The sequence below is a fragment of the Cupressus sempervirens genome, chromosome 5, assembly GCF_028749045.1.
Source record: "Cupressus sempervirens isolate cs-2001-9-10 chromosome 5, ASM2874904v1, whole genome shotgun sequence".
In the NCBI taxonomy this organism is placed as follows: domain Eukaryota; kingdom Viridiplantae; phylum Streptophyta; class Pinopsida; order Cupressales; family Cupressaceae; genus Cupressus; species Cupressus sempervirens.
Window position 1 is genome coordinate 1,003,214,737 of NC_143122.1, and position 21,898 is coordinate 1,003,236,634.

The window sequence follows — 21,898 nt, forward strand, 5'->3', positions numbered from 1 at the left end:
TGTAGATGTTGAATCTACTTTCAAAGCTAAGATTTCATTGAAGGAACCTAATGAGAAGAAGAAGAAGAAGAAGACAAAAAAAAAGTGTTCAGTGATAGTTATATAAATGAGGAAGATGTAGATTAACTTGAAGTACTACTTGCAAGGAGATCTCACATAGATAAAGGCAAGTTCAAAGGTAAGTTACCCATCACATGTTTCAATTGCAATGAGGTTGGTCATATTGCTACTAGATGTCTAGAGAAGAAGAATTACAATGGTGGTGACAAGTACAAAATTAGAAGAGATGAAGATAGCAAAGATTAAAAAGATAAAGGAAAGAAGTCTTGCTACATTTTTGAAGAGGAAATAAAAGATGGATCTAACAATCATGATGATGAAGTGGTGTATGTTGCAATGAAGGATGAATCTAATGAGGATGAGGCAACTGCACTAGTGTCTTGTATGAACAAGAACGATAGATTGATCATTGATAGTGGGTGTTCACATCACATGACTGGAGATAAAAGTAAGTTCATTACCTTAAATTATTATGATGGAAATAGTGTAAGGTTTGTTAATGATGCGTCGTGTTTGATAAAAGGAAAAGGTTCCATCAAGTGCATAGAAAAGATATTATGTGACAATGCTTACTATGTTGAAGGAATTAACTATAATCTATTGAGTGTGTCACAACTAAATAACTCAAGATGTATGGTTGAGTCAAAAAAAAGATTGCTAAGATATATGATACTGATGGTTAACTGATTGGAAAAGGTGATCGAACTAGAGGTAATCTATTCTACCTTGATATAGAGGATGCTACTTGTTTAATTGTAGAATTTGATGATGTGTGACTATGGAATAAGAGGTTATGTCGTGTTAATTTTGATAAGTTGGTTAGTATTAATAACATGAAAAGAGTTAGAGGTTTGCCTAATTTGAGGAAGCCTTACAATATGATTAGCAAACAATGTTAGTTATGCAAAATGACAAAGTCAATTTTTAAGAGTAAGACGCATACCTCTAGAGTAATATTAGAGATTGTTCATACTAGCTTATGTGGACCAATTGAAGTGAAAAGCTATAAAGGAAATAAGTATATTATGCTACTTGTTGATGATTATTCTAGAATAATGACTATTATGTTTCTAAAATAGAAATCGGATGCTTTCCAAATGTTTAAGCAGTACTTAGCAAGAGTTGAGAAAGAAACAGGTAAAATTCTAAAATGTTTGATATCTAACAGAGGAGGAGAATTTACATCAAATGAGTTTGAGATTTTTTGTAATGACAAAGGAATCAAAAGATAGACATCTTCTCCTAGAACCCCTCCACAAAATGGAATCTCTAAAAGGAAGAACAAATCTATAATGGAATGTGGTAGGATACTCATGATGGAGAAAAATATTTCTTTGAAATATTGGAGAGAAGCTATAATCATAGTTGTATATACCTTGAACCATGTGCAAGTCAAGAAAGGTACTCATTCAACACCTTTTGAACTATGGTATGGATACTCAACCAATGTGAAATATTTTAAGGTATTTGGGATCATGTGTTATATTCTCAAAGATTTTAGGAATGGTAAACTAGATGCAAAAAGTGAAGAGGGTATATTCCTTGGTTATTCCACAAGAATTAAAGCTTATGAGTGTTTAAATACTAACACTGACAAAGTTGTGGAAAGTGAAAATGTGAAATTTGATGAATATACAAAAGTATATAAGGCTGAACCTATGAAGGAATTAGAAGAATGCAAATCATTTGTATAATTTTATTAAGGTATGCCTACTAATGAAGATGTTATAAATCAAGTTACAAACCAACAGTAAGTTTCAGTAACTGTCGAGTCACATACTATGAATGCCAAGTTGCATTTAGGAATTGAGCTACATTTAGATGTTGAGTTATAGAATGAAGTTGAGGCACATTATGATCTTGAGATTAGCGTACATGAAAGTGTTGCTAAACTACCTGACAAAGATGCGCATAGTGATTCAAAAGTTGAGAGAGAAAATGAAGAAAATAGAGATAAACCAAGATTATCTAAGTATTGCAAGAGACATCATTCTGGTGCACAAATTGTTGGAGATAAAGATGCTAGACCAATGACAAGGTACAAGTTGAGAAATGATACATGTTTGTTGAGAATGCAAGAACTCAAAATAGTGAAATATTTCTTAGAAGATGTGAACTAGAGTAAACCCATGGAAGAAGAAATTGAAAAAATTGAGAAAAATAAGATATGAACTCTAGTTCCTAAACCAAAAGATGAAAATGTGATTAGCACCAAGTGGGTATCCAAAAACAAGTTAGATGAAAATGGTGAAATCACAAGAAACAAGGAAAGATTAGTTTGTAAAGGTTATGCACAGAAGAAGGGATTGACTATGGAGAAATATTTTCCCTTGTTGCAAGACTGGAAGGAGTAAGAACTTTGCTTTCTTACTCTGCATACAAAGGTTTCAAAGTTTATCAAATGGATGTTAAGTCTACATTTCTTAATGGTATATTAGAGGAAGAGGTTTATATAGAACAACCAAAAGGATTTGTTGATGCTAACAAAAAAAAAGAAGGTTTTATAGACTACACAAAGCTCTATATGATTTGAATCAAGCATGAAGAGCATGGTATGAAAGGCTTCATAATTGTCTTCTGAAGATTGGATTTGAAAGGACTGGCGATAATAACAATCTATACTTGAAGACAAAGAAAGGCAAAGGTATTTTTATTGAAAAAAATTGCTGATGATGTTATATTTGGAGGTCAAGATACTTTATGTAATGCTTTTACAAATGAAATGAAGAAAGAATTTGAGATGTCTATGCTTTAAGAGATCAAGTTCTTTGTGGGTCTACAAGTACATTAGATGAAATATGGTATATACATCACTTAGTTAAATTATATAAAGGAGATATTGAAAACTTTTGGATTGGAGGATTCCAAGCTAGTAAGTACACCTATGGTGACAAGACATAAATTGTCAAAGAATGATGATTTAGCTGAGGTGAATCAAACATTATATAGGTCTATGACTAGCAAATTACAATATGTAGTACACAGTAGACCTGATATTACATTATTTGTAGGGATAGTTGAAATATTCTCTACTAATCCTAGGGAGAATCATTTGATGGTTGTTAAGAGAATAATGAGATATCTGAAAGGAACAAAAGACTATGCTCTATACTACATGAAAAATGAGAAATTTGAGTTGAGAGCCTATATTGATGTTGATTGAACTAGAAATATTGATGATAGAAAGAGAACTAGTAGAGGAGCATTTTTCTTAGGAAAAATGCTGGTTACGTGGACTAGCAAGAAACAAAACTATATTTCTCATTCTACTTGTTACCATGTATATTTTTCTCATGTCCTAGAATGTTTCAATCTTGAGTCTTTTCTTCATCTTGAAGTTGAACTTGAATTTTTGTTTGACTTCAACTTCAAGTTTGAGCTCGCATCAGTCTTCCATGTGTCAAAGTCCACTTCTTATCCCCGAGTTGGTCTTGGTGAAGTCAAAGTCAAAGTTGAAGTCCGATCCACCCAAACTTCAACTTCAACTTTGATGTCGATTTGGTAAACTGAGGCTTTGTTTTCATGTAAGTTTCAAATCCTTGAGCCAAAAGGCAAGTTGGGTCACATAAAAACACTTCCCAAGGTAGGTGGGATAATAAATATGAACTTTAAGGTGGTATATGTTCAGATATGGTAAGATTTGGTGAAAGGGAAAATTTGTCATTTCATGATGATATGGAGTGACAGTACATGTGCAAATTTGATGGGCATTTAAAACAAATTACTCAGAGGATCTTTTCCAATGCATGGCACATGAATAAGTAATTATTGTATTTACTTGTCATATTTGTCTCACAATTTCCTTTGTAAGTCATCCCTCAAATGCATTCATTTTACCTTTTTCCCACTCATTTCGCCATTTCTAAAGAAATTCCAATGCTGTTGAGTAGGGAGAATGAATCGCAAGCTGTAGCTCTATCAAACTGTAAGTGTGTTGCCATAACCCTCTACAATTTCATTTGTCCTTGCTTTGTTTTGAAGTAATTCAATTTGTATCTTTTCAAACCTATATTTCAAGTAGCAAGTCTTGACATTATTTCGTCCTAAAATGCCCACATTTGAAAACCATGTTTGCTTAGTCCCTTGCCTAAAATTTGTGATACATTTTTGGTTAATAAAAACTTATCCAATGTCACTAAGAGAACTAGAAATTCCCAATCAGGCCCTATTTATCAAAAGCTAGCTAATAGTGGGTTATTGGAAGCCGTTGCCTTTCCTGCTACAATCACATGCCTAGAACTTGTTATCGAGTGTGCAAACCATTATGACTTGGACACTAGGTGCATCAAGAAAGTTTCAGGGGAGGTAATAGTTAGGATTAATAGAACAAGTGTCTTTTTAGCCTTTAGAATTCTCCACAAAGAGCCCTATGAGCCATGGACATTCGAAGAAGTAGAGCACCTATATGTTGAGGGAAAAAGTAGCTATGATAATAAGGTAGCCTAGTCCTGGCTCCTGAAACCTACATAGGGGGGCTCAAGGTTACCAAAACCTTTGACTATTGAGCATTTCATAAGGGAAATTTTAGACATTGTACTCCTGCTGAATAGGATTAAGGGAAATGAACATGCATTTCATTAAGAGTCTTGGATGTATTTCTTCATCCAAAAGATTGTTGAAGGAAGTAAGTTCATTGACTGGGCCAACCTGATTACTGAGAATTTGCACAAAGGTTTAATAGTTGTCAACAACTTTGGTCCATTTTTATTATCTTCCTATTTGATTTATATCCTAGCAGCATCTAAAGAATGGGAAAATCTCCCACATGCAGCTTGGACCGATGAAATCCCCATTTATCAGTATTATAGTGATCTTTAGGAGGCTGTGTTATGTAAGTAGTTTAGAAGGGTAAATGATGTCTTTCTAGGAAGGTTGGGCTTTGAACTTCAAGGTCATGAAAATGATAGGCTGTATGAAGAAACCATGCAAGTTGTACAAATCTATGGCTACTTTTATATTCAATTTCCTAGGTTCACATATATTAGGACGATTGGCTTTTTTGGTGAACTGTTGAAGTTACCTCATTACTGTTTAGACTCTATAGTTTTATCTAAGATATGCAGCCAATTCGTCTCTATGACAGAGTGTTTTGAGATTCCTAAGAGGTCTTCTTCTATATTTTTCCCTATTGAAATTGGAAATTATAGATGCTCCAACCTAAAGCAAGCTATATTAGCAAAGGAATCATTGGCTCATCTGTGCTTTAAACCCTTCTCCTCTTAGAAAGATTTTGATTATATAGGTATTTTTAGAAATAATGTTAAAAATGTAGTCTCTCTTGTTCACTCTCTGCAGTTGGAAGATTATTGGGAAAATTGCCTTAATAAATTTGAAGGAAAAGGTTGTGGTCACACCTAACTATTAAAAAAATCATTATGTTTAACATGGATCTTGATACATGTGGGCTGAAGTAGGAGGATTCTGAAGAGGTGCTTGATCCATTCTACATCGATTAGATTGAGTGCATGCCCATTCCTAAAATTAATTGGGGAAGGAGAGAAGAAGATGATGTAATCTCTCGCACTAAGGATGTGCTAGCTAGAACCACAAATTGGATAAATTTGAAAACTATTACCACTTATGACCTTTTTGAGAAGCTTTCAAAAAGAAAAAGTAAAAAGGCTCCCAAAAAGTAAAAAGAGATCACTAATCAAGATATTCATGATCCTATTGTAGGTCTAGTTGAAGTTGAAGTTGAAGTAGTTCCAGAGCCACTTCAACTTCAAGTTTAAGAGGGTACTTCTAAGACAAATTAGGTCACCCATTCAAGCACAAGAAAGGCATCAACCACCAAAACAAAGAGTACCATAACAGTTGATCTTGAGGTTGCAGAAGAACTACAAATGGCAAATAGTGTACTTGAACTTCAGAACTTGCCAGTTAATACTAAGGACCAAGAAAGTAATCTTGCCTTAGCCAAATTCTCCCCTACTACTAACAAAGAATAGGTCACACCTAAATGGTTGGAAAATTTTGTAGAGAAGAAGAGGAGCATGGTTCCTCTTTCCATGCCAATTGATGATTTAGTCAGTAAGTGTATGGGAAAAACACCTAACGTGAAGAAGGCAAGGACTGAAGCAAGGATCAACTTTGATAAGAATTTTTGGCATTGGCCAGCTGAGATAGCTACACCACCAGATGGAAGCTCACGTGAGTCCCTAGCTCCTCAAGATTACTAGATAACAAAAGTTGATCCAGGAAAAGAAAACCATGAGGTGGATATGGAATTCTTTGAAGCCTCTAATAAAAAGATTGCACATAGAGTATGGAAAGATGGATAGGATAAACAAGAAATGAAGGAAACTATCAAGAACATGGTGCAATATATTAATGCTATCCTTCATCCTAAAGCAAAATTGATTAGCAAGATGTCAACAATCGTCGATGTGTCCTCTACAACTAACTAGCAATCTCTTGAGAACCTGCACAAATGTAAAGTAGTTGCAAAAATCATAGGAGAATGGGTGCAAGGTGTCCTGGATGACATCGTGAAATATATAGGTCACTTGGATAAGGCTTCGAAAGAAATATTAACCACTACTAAAAAGGTGGAAATGAGCAATGAAGGATATGAGAAGGGAAGAAATAACTGGGCAAAGGTAGTGATGTGGTTAGAAGACATCCAAGAATTTGGATTGTAGAAATTCTAGGTTGAATGTCTTGTGGCGGGCTTAGATGAAAAAGCCTTGTATGTTATCAAGGACTACATTGAATCGTGAAATGAAGCGCTAATATAAGTTAGAAGCAAAGTGTTCCACTCCACTTATTGATGTTACTTTGTATAGACAATTGGTTGGAAGTCTCATCTACTTGACACATACATGCCTTGACATGTCATTTGCAGTTGGCATAGTTTCTCGCTTCATGCAAGAGCCACACAAACTTCACTGAAAGGCAACCAAACACATCTTACATTATATCCAGGGTACACATACATATGGGATATACTATGCAGTTGGTATTGGACTATAGTTAGTGGGTTATATAGACTCAAACTATGCAGGGGATCTTGATTCTTGCAAAAGCACTTTAGGATACATGTTTCATCTTGGTTTTGACCCCATTTGTTGGTAGAGTAAAAAGTAGAACACTATTGCTCATTCATCTACTGAGGCTGAGTATTGAGGAGCTGTCACTATGGCTACATAAGCTATTTGGTTACAACACATTTTGAAGGAGTTTGGTTTTGACATACCTAGACCCATAATCATACATTGTGATAATTAGAGTGTCATTGAAATCTCAAAACATCCAGTGCAACATCAACGCACAAAACACATTGATGTTCATATGTACTACATCAGAGAGTTGATTCATGAGTAGGTCATTGCATTGCAATATTGTCCCATAGAACAACAAATTGCAATTATCTTCACCAAGCCCTTCACTGAGGTGAAGTATCTTAATTTGTGAGATCTCTTGGAGGTGCGGGATTTTTCACCAGGGGGGTCACATGACTCTTCTCTTCTCTATTGTACTTATCTCTTGGAGGAGGTTTTTTCGATGAGATTTTCCCTCTTTCTCCATTTTCAGAGAGATTGCATTGCATTGCATATCATTGTCTGTAGAGCATTGCATTTGTACATGGGTACCTAACATGGCCTAGTAGCTAGGACCTACATTGCATTTTGCATTTAGCTTTGTGAGCTTAAGTGCATTCCCCTAAGTTGCACTTAAGGGGGGGTGTTAGTGTAAATAATTCATTATTATTACACTTTACTTAAGTTTACTTAGGTTAATGCTTTAGCATATTAGTTGTCATATAGACACCTAAGAATATGCATAGACATATGAGTTGTCTTGTTGACAACTCAGGAGTTAGCAACTTATTTGAGCGCATGGTGTCTACAACATCTTTTTATGAGATACACCTATGTGGGATAATCCAAACTCCTGTGCTCAATGGAGGATAATCCATTCTTGGTGGACATGTGCTTAGTTGTGATGTTTATCTCTTTGCCTTTATACACGTGCACTTCTAATATGTATTCATCTGATATCCATAATTATTTTTGATCATTATTGAGATTCTCATTTGATCATCATTAGTCTCTCTTGTGCTATCTATTGAACTTCTTGATCTTGGTGTTGAATTATTGCCTTCAGCAAATTCTTACAATAATAATATAATTTTATGTTAAGTTGCTATCAATCTATGTGCTCTATTTAAGACATGTATTGAGCACCAATAAGCAAATTATTCATATACTTATTGTTGCATTATTTCTTTAATTTTTTCCCCTTGCCAAAATTTTACCTTATAACTTAACTTCGGTCGTCTTTCTTACATAGAATATTATCATACAAGAATAAATACCAGAATAAAAAGATCTGAAGACTCCGCGAGTTCATTTTAGGGAAGGGGAGCTTTCATAATCATTGAGTTTTTGCCCCTTTCTCTCGGCGTTTTATCATTTAGTTTTAAATTTGCTATCTTCTGGTTTTCCTCGGAGGTTTTGTTTTATCGGGCACAAATTTTTCTGATTGGTTTTTGATGCGGAGCAAAACCATTACCTATTTGCTGAAGGGTTGCAGCGCATCCCTTTGAAACAAATCAAGGTATTTCATATGAAAACTGTAAACCCTCTTTTTTTTTTTGTCGGATTTCTGTAATTTAATCTGGCTCAGACGGTGAAATTTATTTTCCAATAAATGAGACCCTAATGTTTCCTTGGCGGTTCGAAATGAACCGGCACAGAATTGTTTATTGGGGAGGATATATCGAGGGTTTTAAAAAAAGTGGATTAGGGTTTTGAACCAATGCCAAGTTTTTGGTGCTTGGTATATAAATTGTTGCCATTGTTGATTAGTGCTTGTTTTTTGGTTTAAAAGGAGGATAAAATCTCTTATAGGGCTAGTAAATTTAGTATCTCAAAAACCCTCGATATTTTTATATCTAATTTGCGATTATTGTGGATAGATTGAAGCGGCAGGCGGAGGGAGTTTGGTTTTGGCTGCGTTCTGAGGATGGATTTTGATGAGTACGATTATTTAGAGAAGACGGTGGAAAATCCCGAAGGAATTAAGGACGACGATAATAATGGTCGGATGCGAGAAGACGACGATGGCAAGGAGCGAGTCAAAAGTAGCTCTAAGCACAGGAGAAGTGATGAAGATGGACATGGTGCCGATCATCATCGTTCGAAGAGGGCTAGGTCCGAGGATGAGATGAGGGATAGAGTGAGGGGTTCTGATCGGGAGCGTGAGAGATCGATAAGAGGCTCGTCTCATCGCCGGTCACCTCCCTCTGAGCAAGGGCGATCGAGAGATTTGGAGCGGGTTGAAAAAGACGGTAGGTACAGAAGCAGTAGAGAGAGGGAACGGCCGGACAGAAATGGAAGGGATAAAGACAGGGAGAGGGACAGGGAAAGAGACAAGATTAGGGAAATTGAGAAGGAGAGGGAACGTTCACGTCGAAGCAGGAGCCGATCTGAACGACACCGCAGCAGCTCTGAACGGCACCGTAGTGAGCGAGAACGTGAGCGGGGAATCAGTAAGGAAAGAGAGTTGAGAGATAGGGAAAGGGAGCTCAGGGAGAAAGACAGCAGGTACTCACTTCCCTCCTCTGCGCATACTTCATTTTTTATTCTCATTTGAATTCTTAAATTTTAGCTCCATGTATTTGTTGCTTATGGAGTTCTACAAGTAGCTTATTGGCGTATCAGAATTTATATTTTGTTGTCGGAGTCTTAATTTTTGATTAGGTGTTTACTTTACTCATCTAGATTTATAATTTATTATATCAAAATTTATTTTTATGGATGGGACTCTGATGTTGTGCTTGAACGTTAAATTTGTTAATCTAGTTTTGAGGCATGTCATTCTCCCTCTATTAAGAGTGCTGGATGTTTTGGTGTTGTTCGACGTGAAGTTTTTATAGTTTCTGGTTCCTTGTAATTTTTAATAGTTTATTATAGTGGCATATGACTGTATTAGGGTGACTTCTCTGAGAGATCTAATGGGGACAATTACCTTCCAGAGGTAGTGGAGAATACCCTTTAGACTTGCAGCTCATGTTTCTGTTTGATGCATTATGCTCTAAAAGCCAAATAAATAAGAAAATAAAATCTAATGTTATCCCTAAATAGGAAAAGGTCAATTTAATATGTTGATGTTCAAATTCTTATATTGAAAAATACTCAACTGGATATTGATATAAGCAAAGGAAGAGAGAGATTTGCAGATTTTAAAGCAGCTATATTTTCATTTATAAGTCAAGGTCTTAGATGAATGATAATTCATCTAAAGACTAAAATTTGTGTACATCACACGCCCTAGGACTTATATAGTATTCATGTAATCATACTAGTTTGTGCATCGATACTGATTTCCTTATCAATTGGTGAGCTTGGAAATTAATCATTTTGATAATTTGTTTTTGATATTTATCCCATAAGCTCTCTGCTTATCAGAAATATAGTTTGTGGCTCCAAAGTGATAATATCACAAAATATGGAGATTCCATGCACAGTTGACAGAACAGAAATAAAGTAGTACCAAATAATTTTGAGCTGCCAACGTACATGCCAAATGATGAAGATCGGAAAATTGGGAAGAGTTGATTCTTAGAGGATGGTTATTGTACTTCTTGTTTAGTTGCTTGTGGAGTAACTATTTATTTAAAAGCAAACTCATAATTATAAATTATTCCATCTAATACAATAATTTATAGGTTAAGCGCATGCATTTCTTAACAACTTCAATTTATTTGTACTCTCATTTCCTATCTGAATTCTTTTCTATAATATTATTAGATTTTAAGTATTAAACAACTATCAGAATGTCTTCCTAGCAACAATTATACGTGTCATTGATATCATTGCTGTTAAGCTAATGATCTCTGATGACATAAAGATTCTTTAAGCTAATTACAGGAGCATCAACCTTGAAATAGAGGGAAAGAATGATGTAATTTGTTTCTTTTTCTTGTTCTTCAATTGTGAACTAGTAGTATAATCCTGGTTTGGATTGCTGCTTATGTCTGTTTGGTCTGATTATTGTTGTCTTCAAATTAAAAATCAAATCCTTGTTTGTCTTTTATATGTATTTGTGTGAATGCTTCATATATCTTCAAAGTATTACTACTATTCCTACACTTAATGCCTCCATACATGTATTCCAAGCAAATAAAGATCCAAAAAACCTTTTGCTGTCATAATATTCACTATAAGATAGCTAGTAAATGTTTTGTCTGTTGTTCTGATTGTACAGATTATTCCTGCCATGTATTGTTGAAATACTCATAAATTTTAATAGTTATCTGTTTTTGGATGTAGACATTTGTTACATTACTTCAATTATTAACATCACAATTGCATTGTTGTGTGTGATTGTTAATTGTTTATTTTCCCAATTCCAAGTGATAGATGTGGTCATCAGGCCATTTATTGCATTAGAATTGGATTTCATTATATGATCCTTAATAACAATGTTACTTTGCAAACAAAGGCAAACTTGATGTGTTATTTGTCTGTTATTGTATTGTTTTTTTAAAAAAAGGATGGAATATTGAATTATAGGTTCTGGAAACGCGCAGATATGCTAGAGCAATCGTGAGCAGTCTCTGGCAAGTGAGCCAGGCACAGAAACTCAGGTCATGGGTCTTGAAATTTTCTTTGCCAGACATTTCTGAAACCCGTTATTGGACCTTTCAGCATGATATTTGGGTGGGTCAGCTTGCAGTAGTGGGATGTTGTGGTGATGGCATGTTATGATTTGAATTATACAGTGGAAGACAGTACAAGATTGTTTAATTTAACTTAATTCTGTTGCAGAAATGCTGGTGGGGTGCTCCTTGGGCTCTGATTCAGAGAATCACATCCATCTTTTTGTGCTTGTGAAGACAGTGGTTGCTCAATAGACTTGAAATTACAGGCATGACCTTGAAAAGGAGTTTATCGTTGCTAATAAATTTGAGAAAGAAGTTATATAATGCCAGTTACTTGTCATCCTGTACTTTTGTGGCCATTTCAGGGTTTTTGTCCTTAACCAACAAAACTATTGATGTTTGAAAATGGCTTTTGTAGATCAATAGGCACCTTGCGATATACAAAGCACTACTTACTACCCTGCATCCTTTGCCATATTGAATCTCAATGATTTAGTGTCGTTGTTGTTACATATTGTTTAATATAGTCGAGTCTTAAATCAGTTGTAGTTTAGTCAACTTTTTGTAGTTTCCTAGTTAACCTATCTATTTCATTCCATGTTTTTCTATTTATATGATCCAGTCAATACTTCTCACACTTCTCCACAGTTTACTCAGATTCCCAACTTTACTGTTCTTTGGCATGTTGACCCCCCCACCGCGATTAGTCTCTGTGCTAGAGCTATCTACTAGAAGTGGAAGGCTTTCATGTTCAAAAGTTTAATCTAGGGATTAGTTTACATTAAAGAATTTTGGAGGTTCAAACACACTCTACTAATGAATGCGATCAAGATTTCTTATTACCTTATAATTATCACAAAACGGTTACTGCTATATGTTTAGAAATGGTTTAAATTAGCATTGAATAATGGTACATTAGATGGATTAGATTTGCCCATATGATAGTAAGCAGAAGCATTCTATACTTTATTTACATAGACTGGACATACCATATCTTTTAGTTATACATATTGATTTGATTTTGAAGGGGTCATTTTTATAGTGGGTTAATTCAAGGAGTTCCTTGTGAAACTATTGAAAACTTAAACAGATCTAAAATTAAGATCAGCGATGGAGAAAGTGGGTTTATTTACTGTTCTGAATGTTTTGGTGTTGTTGACAACTGATGGTTGCTTTTGTTAGAACTCCTGTGTGCCCAGAGATAAGAATCTAAGATGCTCAGTCCAAAGAGTTCTTCTAAATGATTTGTAATTGTCATGTTGTATTAACAATGTTTTTAAAGTTATTTTCTGGATGGCAGGAAACATCCAGAGATATTGTACTTCTATTGATTCATGTAATTCAGAGGCTAATTGCGTTGATAAGTTCACTGGTGGTTTTTCTACCTTACGCTGCTTAAGTTTGTTTGATGATTAGTTTTCTAGCATGTAATGTATAATAGCCCAAGTCTTGCCTTTCTTGTAGGCGTTTCAAGGAAAGGAAGGAAGAAGCTCCAGAGCCAGAAGCTGATCCAGAGAGGGATCAGAGGACTGTTTTTGCTTACCAGGTGCTTCTAGATGACTTTCTTACACATATTTTCGGCTGTGGTTCTGATGCATCACTGCTTCTCTCTTTGATGCAAACCTTAGAGATCACTTTTATTTTGTTTGTAATATTAGTTCTCTCTTGTTGCAGATATGTTTGAAGGCAGATGAAAGAGATGTATATGAATTCTTTTCAAGAGCAGGGAAGGTTAGTATATATAGAGTACATATAAGATTTTTTTGCTTTTCATTTTTTCACTGTATAATGTTTGTTGATAGATGGGGTAACAATCAAGTTGTTTTTGTTTGTAATACTGAATGTATAATTTTTTGATATGGTACAAAGTTTGATAGTAGACATCACATGCTTCCTTATTACCAATATTTGATCATACATTGACCTTTTTCCAGAAGTTTCTACATTAGATGCATGAAATGCAAACTTGTATTACCACCAACCATTGAGATACATTTGCTTCTTATTGCAGTAAATGCACCCATCTTTCATTGAGGCGTAGTATTATGACTTTTTTATGGATTCAACATTCTGTGCATGTGGTGAGTGTGAGCTAATGGTCTTTATAAATTGGGTGGATGGCCTTTAAATTGACTAGCCATCTTGTAGGTGGCCATGTCATTTGTCTATCACTTAGCCTTGTCGAGCTGGAGCTTTCATTGATGTAAGTTTCCCAAACTGGCTGGGATTTAGAATGTTTTTGCTAAATCTCATTACTTGGAATTCTTGCAGGTTCGTGATGTGAGGCTAATAATGGACCGCAATTCAAGGCGGTCAAAAGGTGTTGGGTATGTAGTTTGCTTCAGTTGACCATTTTTTGATATCTGTAGCATTTTACAATGTCATGTCAAAGCTTCTCATTGAAAGTTAGCTTTGTTCTCCCTGTAATTATTTTCAATTTGGCTATATTTAAACTCAGATATCGTAATTGCCATTATTTTGAGATTCAATTATTTATATACGGTATACCATTTGTATGAATTATTTATTGTTGTTTTCTTATTTATATTGACTTGACTTTGAGATGTGCTATTGAGGTCTTGTCCTTGGTATTTAACTATTTTGGTCTAATGTTTTATATTAATATTATTTAGGTACATCGAATTTTATGATGCTATGTCAGTTCCAATGGCAATAGCACTATCTGGTCAGATGCTCCTTGGGCAGCCTGTAATGGTTAAACCATCAGAGGCTGAGAAGAATCTAGTTCAATCAAATGCTGCTGTTGTTGGTCCTGGTGGTATGATTGGGCCTTATTCTGGTGGAGCTAGAAGGTTATATGTTGGAAATCTACATTTCAACATAACAGAAGATCAGCTTCGACAGGTATATAGAGATCTTGAATTTTATTAATTTTTCTTCTCTAACTAGTAGACAAAATCAATGATTTTAAATTAAGAATCAGAATTATTTGTTGTTTTTGATGTTTGATTCAGCTGTTGTTATTGCTTTTCACAGGTCTTTGAACCATTTGGTTCTGTCGAGCTTGTACAGCTACCCACAGATCCAGAGACTGGTCAATGCAAGGGTTTTGGATTTGTTCAAGTCAGTTGCTGGTTCCTATTATAGACAAAACTATATTTAACGTTTGCTTTGAAGAGAGACTAAATTATTTTCTTTTTTGATAGTTTGCACGACTTGAAGATGCTCGAGCTGCACAGAGCCTTAATGGTCAGCTGGAGATTGCTGGTCGAATCATCAAGGTTTGGACAATTTTTTCTTGATTTTATATGGAGGATTATTATCTTAACTAGAATGTAAATCTGACGTTTGAGTTGGAAAACAGGTATCGGCAGTGTCTGACCAAGGAATGCAAGATCTTGGTACAAATGCTGGTGACTTTGACGATGATGATGGGGGAGGCATAGTAAGTTAGATCAATTGTGTGAATTGTATTTTTTGATGAATCATCTTAAAACCAGATAATTTGATAGAAACAGAATCTATATGCCTGTATCATTAATCTGAAGCTTTCTTTTTTGCAGTCTCTCAATGCTCGCTCTAGAGCAATTTTGATGCAAAAACTGGATAGGAGTGGTACAGCTACAGGGTAATTTGCTTATGTTACCATTTTAATGTCAAGATGATAATTGTTACATTACCTTTTTAGTGTCAGTAATTTGCTTGCAATACCATTTTGATGTTAAGATAATAATTGTTTGTCATCATTAATGCGTTCATTTGCTGCATCGTTGCCCTTGAGCACCAAAATTTGAATTCATAAAGGTTATGAGCTGCTTACATTACCATTTAAATGTCAAGATGATGAATGATTGTTTGTCATCATTTATTTGTCCAACTGCTGCATCCTTGCCCTTGAGCACCAAAATTTGAATTTGTAAAAGATCATATGGATGAAACTCCTATTTGTGAAAGGTATTGTGATTTGTTCAATAATATTTTATGGCATGTTTATTGCAGTGTTGCTGGATCTGTTGCAACTGCTCCGCTTGCTAATCCAGCTCTGAACATCCCAGGGTCAGCTGTGCCTGGTATTTCTACATTAGCGCCGGCTCCTGTTCCAACGCTTGGAACGACTCCAATTCCTGGTTTTATGGGGCTACCAGGCTCTGGAATGATGACCTCGGCTGCTGCTACCCCAGCTGTGGATCCTATTGGAGTTCCTAGTGACTGTTTGTTGCTTAAAAATATGTTTGATCCAAAACTTGAGGTTGCAAGCTGAACCTGTTTTGACAGCTATTTATTTAGTCTTGCCTTTGTTCAAATAATTTCCAAGTAAACCATTGCTGTACTTGTAATAATCATTGTTCAAATAATTTTCAAGTAAACCATTGCTGTACTTGTAATAACCATATTATTGCATTGCAGACCGAGCCTGATTTTGATGTGGATATTAAAGAGGATGTGCAAGATGAGTGCTCAAAATTTGGTGCAGTGAAGCATATATTTGTAGACAAGTAAGATCTTGTTCTAAAGGGTTACTCTTATGAGCCTACAGTAGAAGTGATTATTCCATTTTTTGTAACCATTTGCCAGATGATATTCTTTTTGTTTTGCTAGGTTCCCACAACTGGTATAATTGTTTTTGAAGTCATAGTTATTATCTTACATCTGGTCTTGAGGGCACACTTTTTTTGTGGCAGGTATAGTGCTGGTCATGTATACTTGCGTTTTGACAGTGCAACATCTGCAGTTGGCGCACAGCGTGCTCTCCATGGTAGATGGTTTGCTGGCAAAATGATTACGGCAACATTCATGGTATGTTAGTTGAGTTTTACAAAGATACAATTTGTTGTTGTAGGTCAAGTTATTATACCATGGTCTAATTATTTGATTTGTGCTGTTTCCCATGCAGCCTCCCTATAGCTATGAGGCAAAATTTCCTGATAGCAAATGATTGGGGTGGATCAAATATTCAAAATTATCAAGCATTTTAGTTTAGTTTTCATTGAAGTTAAAGGTGAATGGACATCATCTGCTCACGATTACACAATGCATTGACCACAATATTACTTGATTTGGATGGTTTTGTGGCTGGATTGTTGCATTTTGGGTGGCCATTTCTGAACCAGCTGGATCATTGTTTGTACACAATCCATCCTATCAATTTCTCTCCTGTTGTTTTTCACGGGAGACGAATTCTTTAAATGCTGAACTAGTATGGAAAACATGATGGCACCTTTGGCTGCCATGTGTATATTTTAATTTTGTTCACTTTTTACTTTATAGTTAGAGGTTTTATGTTATTTATATTTTCAATGTCTCTTTTTCATGTAACTTACACGGACCAAGTTTTTAATGCGGCAACTCTATTAGGCATTCTAGAATTTTTGATATTACAAGTGTGCTGTAAAAGATTACCGTTTAATGTTATAGGGACCTTCTTTTCAAACATACTCTTTTTAAATGCATTGCTAGGACGGGGGAGGAGTTGTGCCTCAGCATTTGCTTAGATGTTCCATCTTCTCTGTTTTTTGTTCATTTTGAGGTATTATGGTGGGAGGATTGGATAAGCTTTTGGTTGATGTTGATGTGAATAATGTTCTTTTATTAAAACCATTTATTTTTGGAAGTTTAATAGGTCACTGAGATAATGTGGGGGTTCCTGTACCAATAAACTGATCATGAAAATGTGGACGATTGAAAAAAAAAGTTGTCATTTACTACATAATTTCTTTAATGTGAAGAATTAAAGCCGTAAGAGAGTTGTCCTGCTACGAGAAATATGCTAAAATTGTGTTTGAGGCAATAACAGCATTTATAACAGTACAATTGTTATAGTGAGGAAGAGTTACCTCTGCAGGAGAGTCTAATGAATGAATGAATGCATGAAGGAATTTTGACGACATCCACAAGTCCAAGGGTCCAAGAATCTAATATTAAATCACGTTTTGAATAATGTCAGCTCTGTGGTTGTGGATTTTTATCATGAAATCGGTAGTTCTGTGAATCTTTGCTTCTTCAGAAATTTTGTTTAGACAAACTTCCTTCAAAATGGTTTTTGGATATCCTGAAGGCAGCAAATAGCTGCAAAAAGTACAGCCACTCTTTTGCTGCACAAAGTACACAATTTTCTTAGGAAACTTATTTGGGAATTGCCCATCTACTAGTTTCACACCTTAAGGTGACAAGACCTGGTTTTCACTTGCGCCACTAGCAATCTAGTGTAATCTTGTTACATTTACTTGCTATAGTCATGTAATCTTTTTTTGTCATTGTCCGAAGTCTTATCACACACTTTCACATAATGGGCTTGTTTTTGCCCCCGTCATGCTTGTGTACGCATGGTAACCTTTTATTTTTCTAGCGGAAATATTTCTATTCCTTCATTATGATTGGGACAATTTTTGCACTTCAATACCACATTAGCATAGCCATTTTTGTTCTGTTCCATCTATTATGTTTTTCTTCTACGTACTAACTTCTCCTCAACAATTAGTTTGAGCCAGAAGTGATTATTTATTTTTTCAACTTTACTTAGTAGCTTAGCTAATGGGTTATTGCTGAAGTCGCCATTAGAAACATGCTTCCACCAAGGGAATCTCAAATGAAACCATTGGTTTGATTTCGATGTTACTTGTGAAAAGGGTTTTGAATTCTATCCTTGTTCATTTGTGATTTGGAAGGGCTGCTCTGTCAAACTTCACTACCATAAAGCACAATCGGAGTTGCTAGCAGGCCAAGAGGAGTTTTCTTGGTTTATCAATCACAGTTTTGCTTGTCTACACGAGTTTTGCAGCAGAAAATCTCTCTGATCTCTTTATAGTTGTTCAGTTCTCCATGACTCTTAGGTGAGCTTAATTCCGAAGAGGTTCCTTCAAAAGATGAAATTAGCTACCTGTTTCTTCCTTTCTAAAGAGAAACTTGTAACCTTGGTTTTCCTATTTTCCACTTGCAATGTAACCTCCTGTATAAGCGCTATCTAGAGCTTCAAAGTGTTATACCCAATCTTTGGACAATTTGTGCAATTAGAGTGAGTGAGTTTCGTCTGCATAAATAAACTTTACCACATAACTTCCAAGTTGGACACCTTTCAAATGCCTTGGTTTAACCAATCCCCAAGCTTTCTAGTACCTTGTTTTAACCAATCCCCAAGCATTCTTGTTTTAGACCGGTATCATTTTCAAAGCATTGTGACAGATAGTTTTTTCCCAATGCATTGATCTACCTATTGTGTGTTGGTAGTATGGTTAATTAGATGTCTAGAGAGTTGTCATAACCAATCCCCAAGCATTCTTGTTTTACACCAGTATCATTTTCAAAGCATTGTGATAGAGATAGTTTTTTCCCAATGTATTGATCTACCTATTGTGTGTTGGTAGTATGGTCAATTAGATGTCTAGAGAGTTGTCGTAACCAATCCCCACTTATTCTTGTTTTACACCAAGCATTCTTGTTTTACACTAGTATCATTTTCAAAGCATTGTGACAGATAATTTTTTCCCAATGCATTGATCTACCTATTGTGTGTAGGCAATATGGTCAATTACATGTCTAGGGAGTTGTCCTAACCAATACCCAAGCATTCTTGTTTTACACCAATATCATTTTCAAAGCATTGTGACAAAGCTTTTATCCAATGCATTGATCTACCTATTGTGTGTTGGCAATATGGTCAATTAGATGTCTAGGGAGTTGTTTTTTATGGCAACATGTATTCAACATTTCATTTATGCATTTACAGATAGAAAATTGTCCAAGTGTTAGATAGTTTGCAACAGTACAAAGATATGTGATGTGTACAGATGACACACTTCAAGTTAGCTCATGTACAATTGAGAATAACTTTATGACAATGTTATGGTGATGTAAGTTAGTGTGCATATGTGTACAGACAATATACACAAGTTACATATATAATACCAGTGTAAGTATTTGATATAGCATAACATAGCATATTAGAAATATGAGTTGTAAGACCTAAAGAATTATTCTAGTAATAATAATTATTTTGGTAACAAAATAATTACTAAGTGATGAGCCAATTTTGAGGATATTAATCCATAAGTGATTTTATATTATGTCAAGTGTGTGAAGACATGAAGGCCAATTGAGCAGAGAATTATTAATTTGCGAGATATAAGTAGATATGTTATCTTGTGCAAAGAATGAAGAAGGTGATGTGAAAGTAGCATGACATGCGAACTATTGTGAAGATAGCTTGAAAGATATGTGAGCCTTATGTGATGTGAGATTTGACGTATGATGAGATAAAGTGCGAGTTTCAGCAATGAGAAAGTATTGTATGTATACCTATACTGGTGAAGAACTTGATTGATTATTGCATGTTAGGGCAGTGGGCTCTTCTTGCATACATTGTATTTGCTCTACCAACTCCTAACAGGGTTGAGGCTTCTAGCAAGGCCCAATCCTCTAATAAGGACTCAAGATACTATATGTACTTCATAGACTCCTAACAAGGTCAATATCCTTAACATTGTTCTTTTGTTTAGTGGATCATCTTGTGGGTATCATCCCCACTGGGGTTTTCCTTTGGCTAGGGTTTTCTAATGATGTTATGAGTTCTCTTTGTGTATGGTTATATTTTCTGTTCAACATTGTTGGTTTATTTTCATATGCAAGTTATAAAGTAATTAACAATATTCAGTTGTGGGCAAAAGTTTGTAGAATAGTGATTCACACACTCTCTTAGTATTATCCATTTTTAATAATTGGTATAAGAGCCCAGTTACTCGGAAGAGGCTTAACAATTTAAGTAAGATCCCTATGGATATAAAACAATTAAAGAGAAATCTAGGAGAAGCTCTTGAACAAATTGACCTTCTTACAAAAGAAAGAAATAACCTGAAAGATAGGTATGAAGATGCAAAAGTTTATATTGGCAAACTAAAAGACAAGATTGATGATCTGAAATTTGGTAAGGAATCAAATGTGCAGACTAGTGACAATGATGAAGTAGGAAATCTCAAGAAAGAAAATGAGATTTTAAAACATGAGTTAAAAATTGTGGAAGTTTAAGAGTCTTAAGAAAGATGGTAGTAAGAGTGACTCTGATTTGAAATCTGAGAATACAGACCTTAGATTCCAGTTGAGTCAAGTAACATCTGAATTAGATTCTATTAAGATTGAGCATGCAGAATTAGAAAAGTACAATACTATTGTGAAAGGAGAATTTACACAAGCTAAGCAACAGTTAGAGAAACTTTAATCCAGTGGTGAGAAAATTAATGAACATATATTTTCACCAGATACCTTCTTATGATAAATAGGCCTTGATTACCTTATTGGAGAGAAATCTGCCAAGAAAGTTGAAATTAGAAAAGAACCAGATCCAGTTGTTGAATCCCCTAAAGAGTCTGATCTAAGTAAGATTGAATCAAGCATTACTACTGAAGTATCTAAAGAAATTGAACTAGTTGATATGTCTACAAAACATGATGAGCCTATAAAATAGAGCAAGTTGATAAACTTGAGCAAGATGAAGCACCCAAGGAAGTTAGACATGAATTCAGAAGTAGATGTTTCATATGCAATGAAATTGGTCGTATGAAAAGAGATTGCACTGTTGGAAGCATGAATGTTGATGACATTCCTATGGGGGAGTATTGTAAAAACATGATTAGATTATTATTATTATGATAGGTTACATTCACGACTATGTTTGTCATTAATGTCAATATAGCAATTTTCTGTGGTATTTGACAGAAGAAACAACGATAAAGATCAAGTTGGTATGGACAAATTGTTGAGTATTTTCACTAGTGAGGTTAAAGGGAGACACTATTAAGTGTTTAGTATATGTAGCTAACCTCAAGTGTAAAAGATATTAAGTCTGGAAGAAGTTATGCAAGTTTTGGTAAACTCGTTATATCTCTTAGCAGAGTAGTTATTCTGAGAAGCAAGGTTAAAGGTGTGTAGAAAACATGTTGGAGATGACGTGGCTAAGCTCGCTTGTCATAATATTACACATAGGGATAACTTTAAAAAACCCCTCCGGAATAAAAAGCTTAAAATGTTGGCGAATTCAACATTTTGTGGGCAGAAATTTTTTAATATTGAGGGTGATTTTTTTGTTCCATATAGGGAAATAAAATATTATATATTGGTGATTTTTTTCTTGCCTTAGTAAAAATCATTTTAAATGTGGCGAATTAATATTTTTTTTTTGCTGACAGATAAATAAATGATGGCTATTTTTTCCCTTGCCAAAAATGAATTAATAATGTCAGAGGCAAATTACTTGTTTTGTAGGAAAATGAATAATAATGG

The 21,898-nt window shown here is 34.9% G+C and overlaps 1 protein-coding gene across 1 annotated transcript; it reads left to right on the forward strand.

Annotated features, from left to right (window-relative positions):
- The first annotated feature begins 8,399 nt into the window (after nt 1-8,399).
- On the forward strand, nt 8,400-16,927 carry LOC149559307 (uncharacterized). The gene is made up of 14 exons (XM_089833216.1): nt 8,400-8,619; nt 8,981-9,608; nt 13,133-13,214; nt 13,343-13,399; nt 13,940-13,995; nt 14,302-14,533; nt 14,666-14,752; nt 14,836-14,910; nt 14,994-15,074; nt 15,193-15,257; nt 15,629-15,878; nt 16,037-16,125; nt 16,312-16,426; nt 16,524-16,927. Exons 2-14 carry the CDS (start codon nt 9,028-9,030, stop codon nt 16,563-16,565), a joined length of 1,812 nt encoding a protein of 603 aa, XP_089689342.1. The 5' UTR covers nt 8,400-8,619; nt 8,981-9,027; the 3' UTR covers nt 16,566-16,927.
- Nucleotides 16,928-21,898: the final 4,971 nt, after the last annotated feature.

What these genes read in the sequence shown, in the direction of transcription:
- LOC149559307 (XM_089833216.1), top strand. Translation starts at nt 9,028, where the DNA reads ATGGATTTTGATGAGTACGATTATTTAGAGAAGACGGTGGAAAATCCC. An exon ending in TCTTTTCAAGAGCAGGGAAG is followed by an intron (nt 13,400 to 13,939) that starts GTTAGTATATAT and finishes GAATTCTTGCAG; the next exon opens with GTTCGTGATGTGAGGCTAAT. An exon ending in TGATTACGGCAACATTCATG is followed by an intron (nt 16,427 to 16,523) that starts GTATGTTAGTTG and finishes TTTCCCATGCAG; the next exon opens with CCTCCCTATAGCTATGAGGC.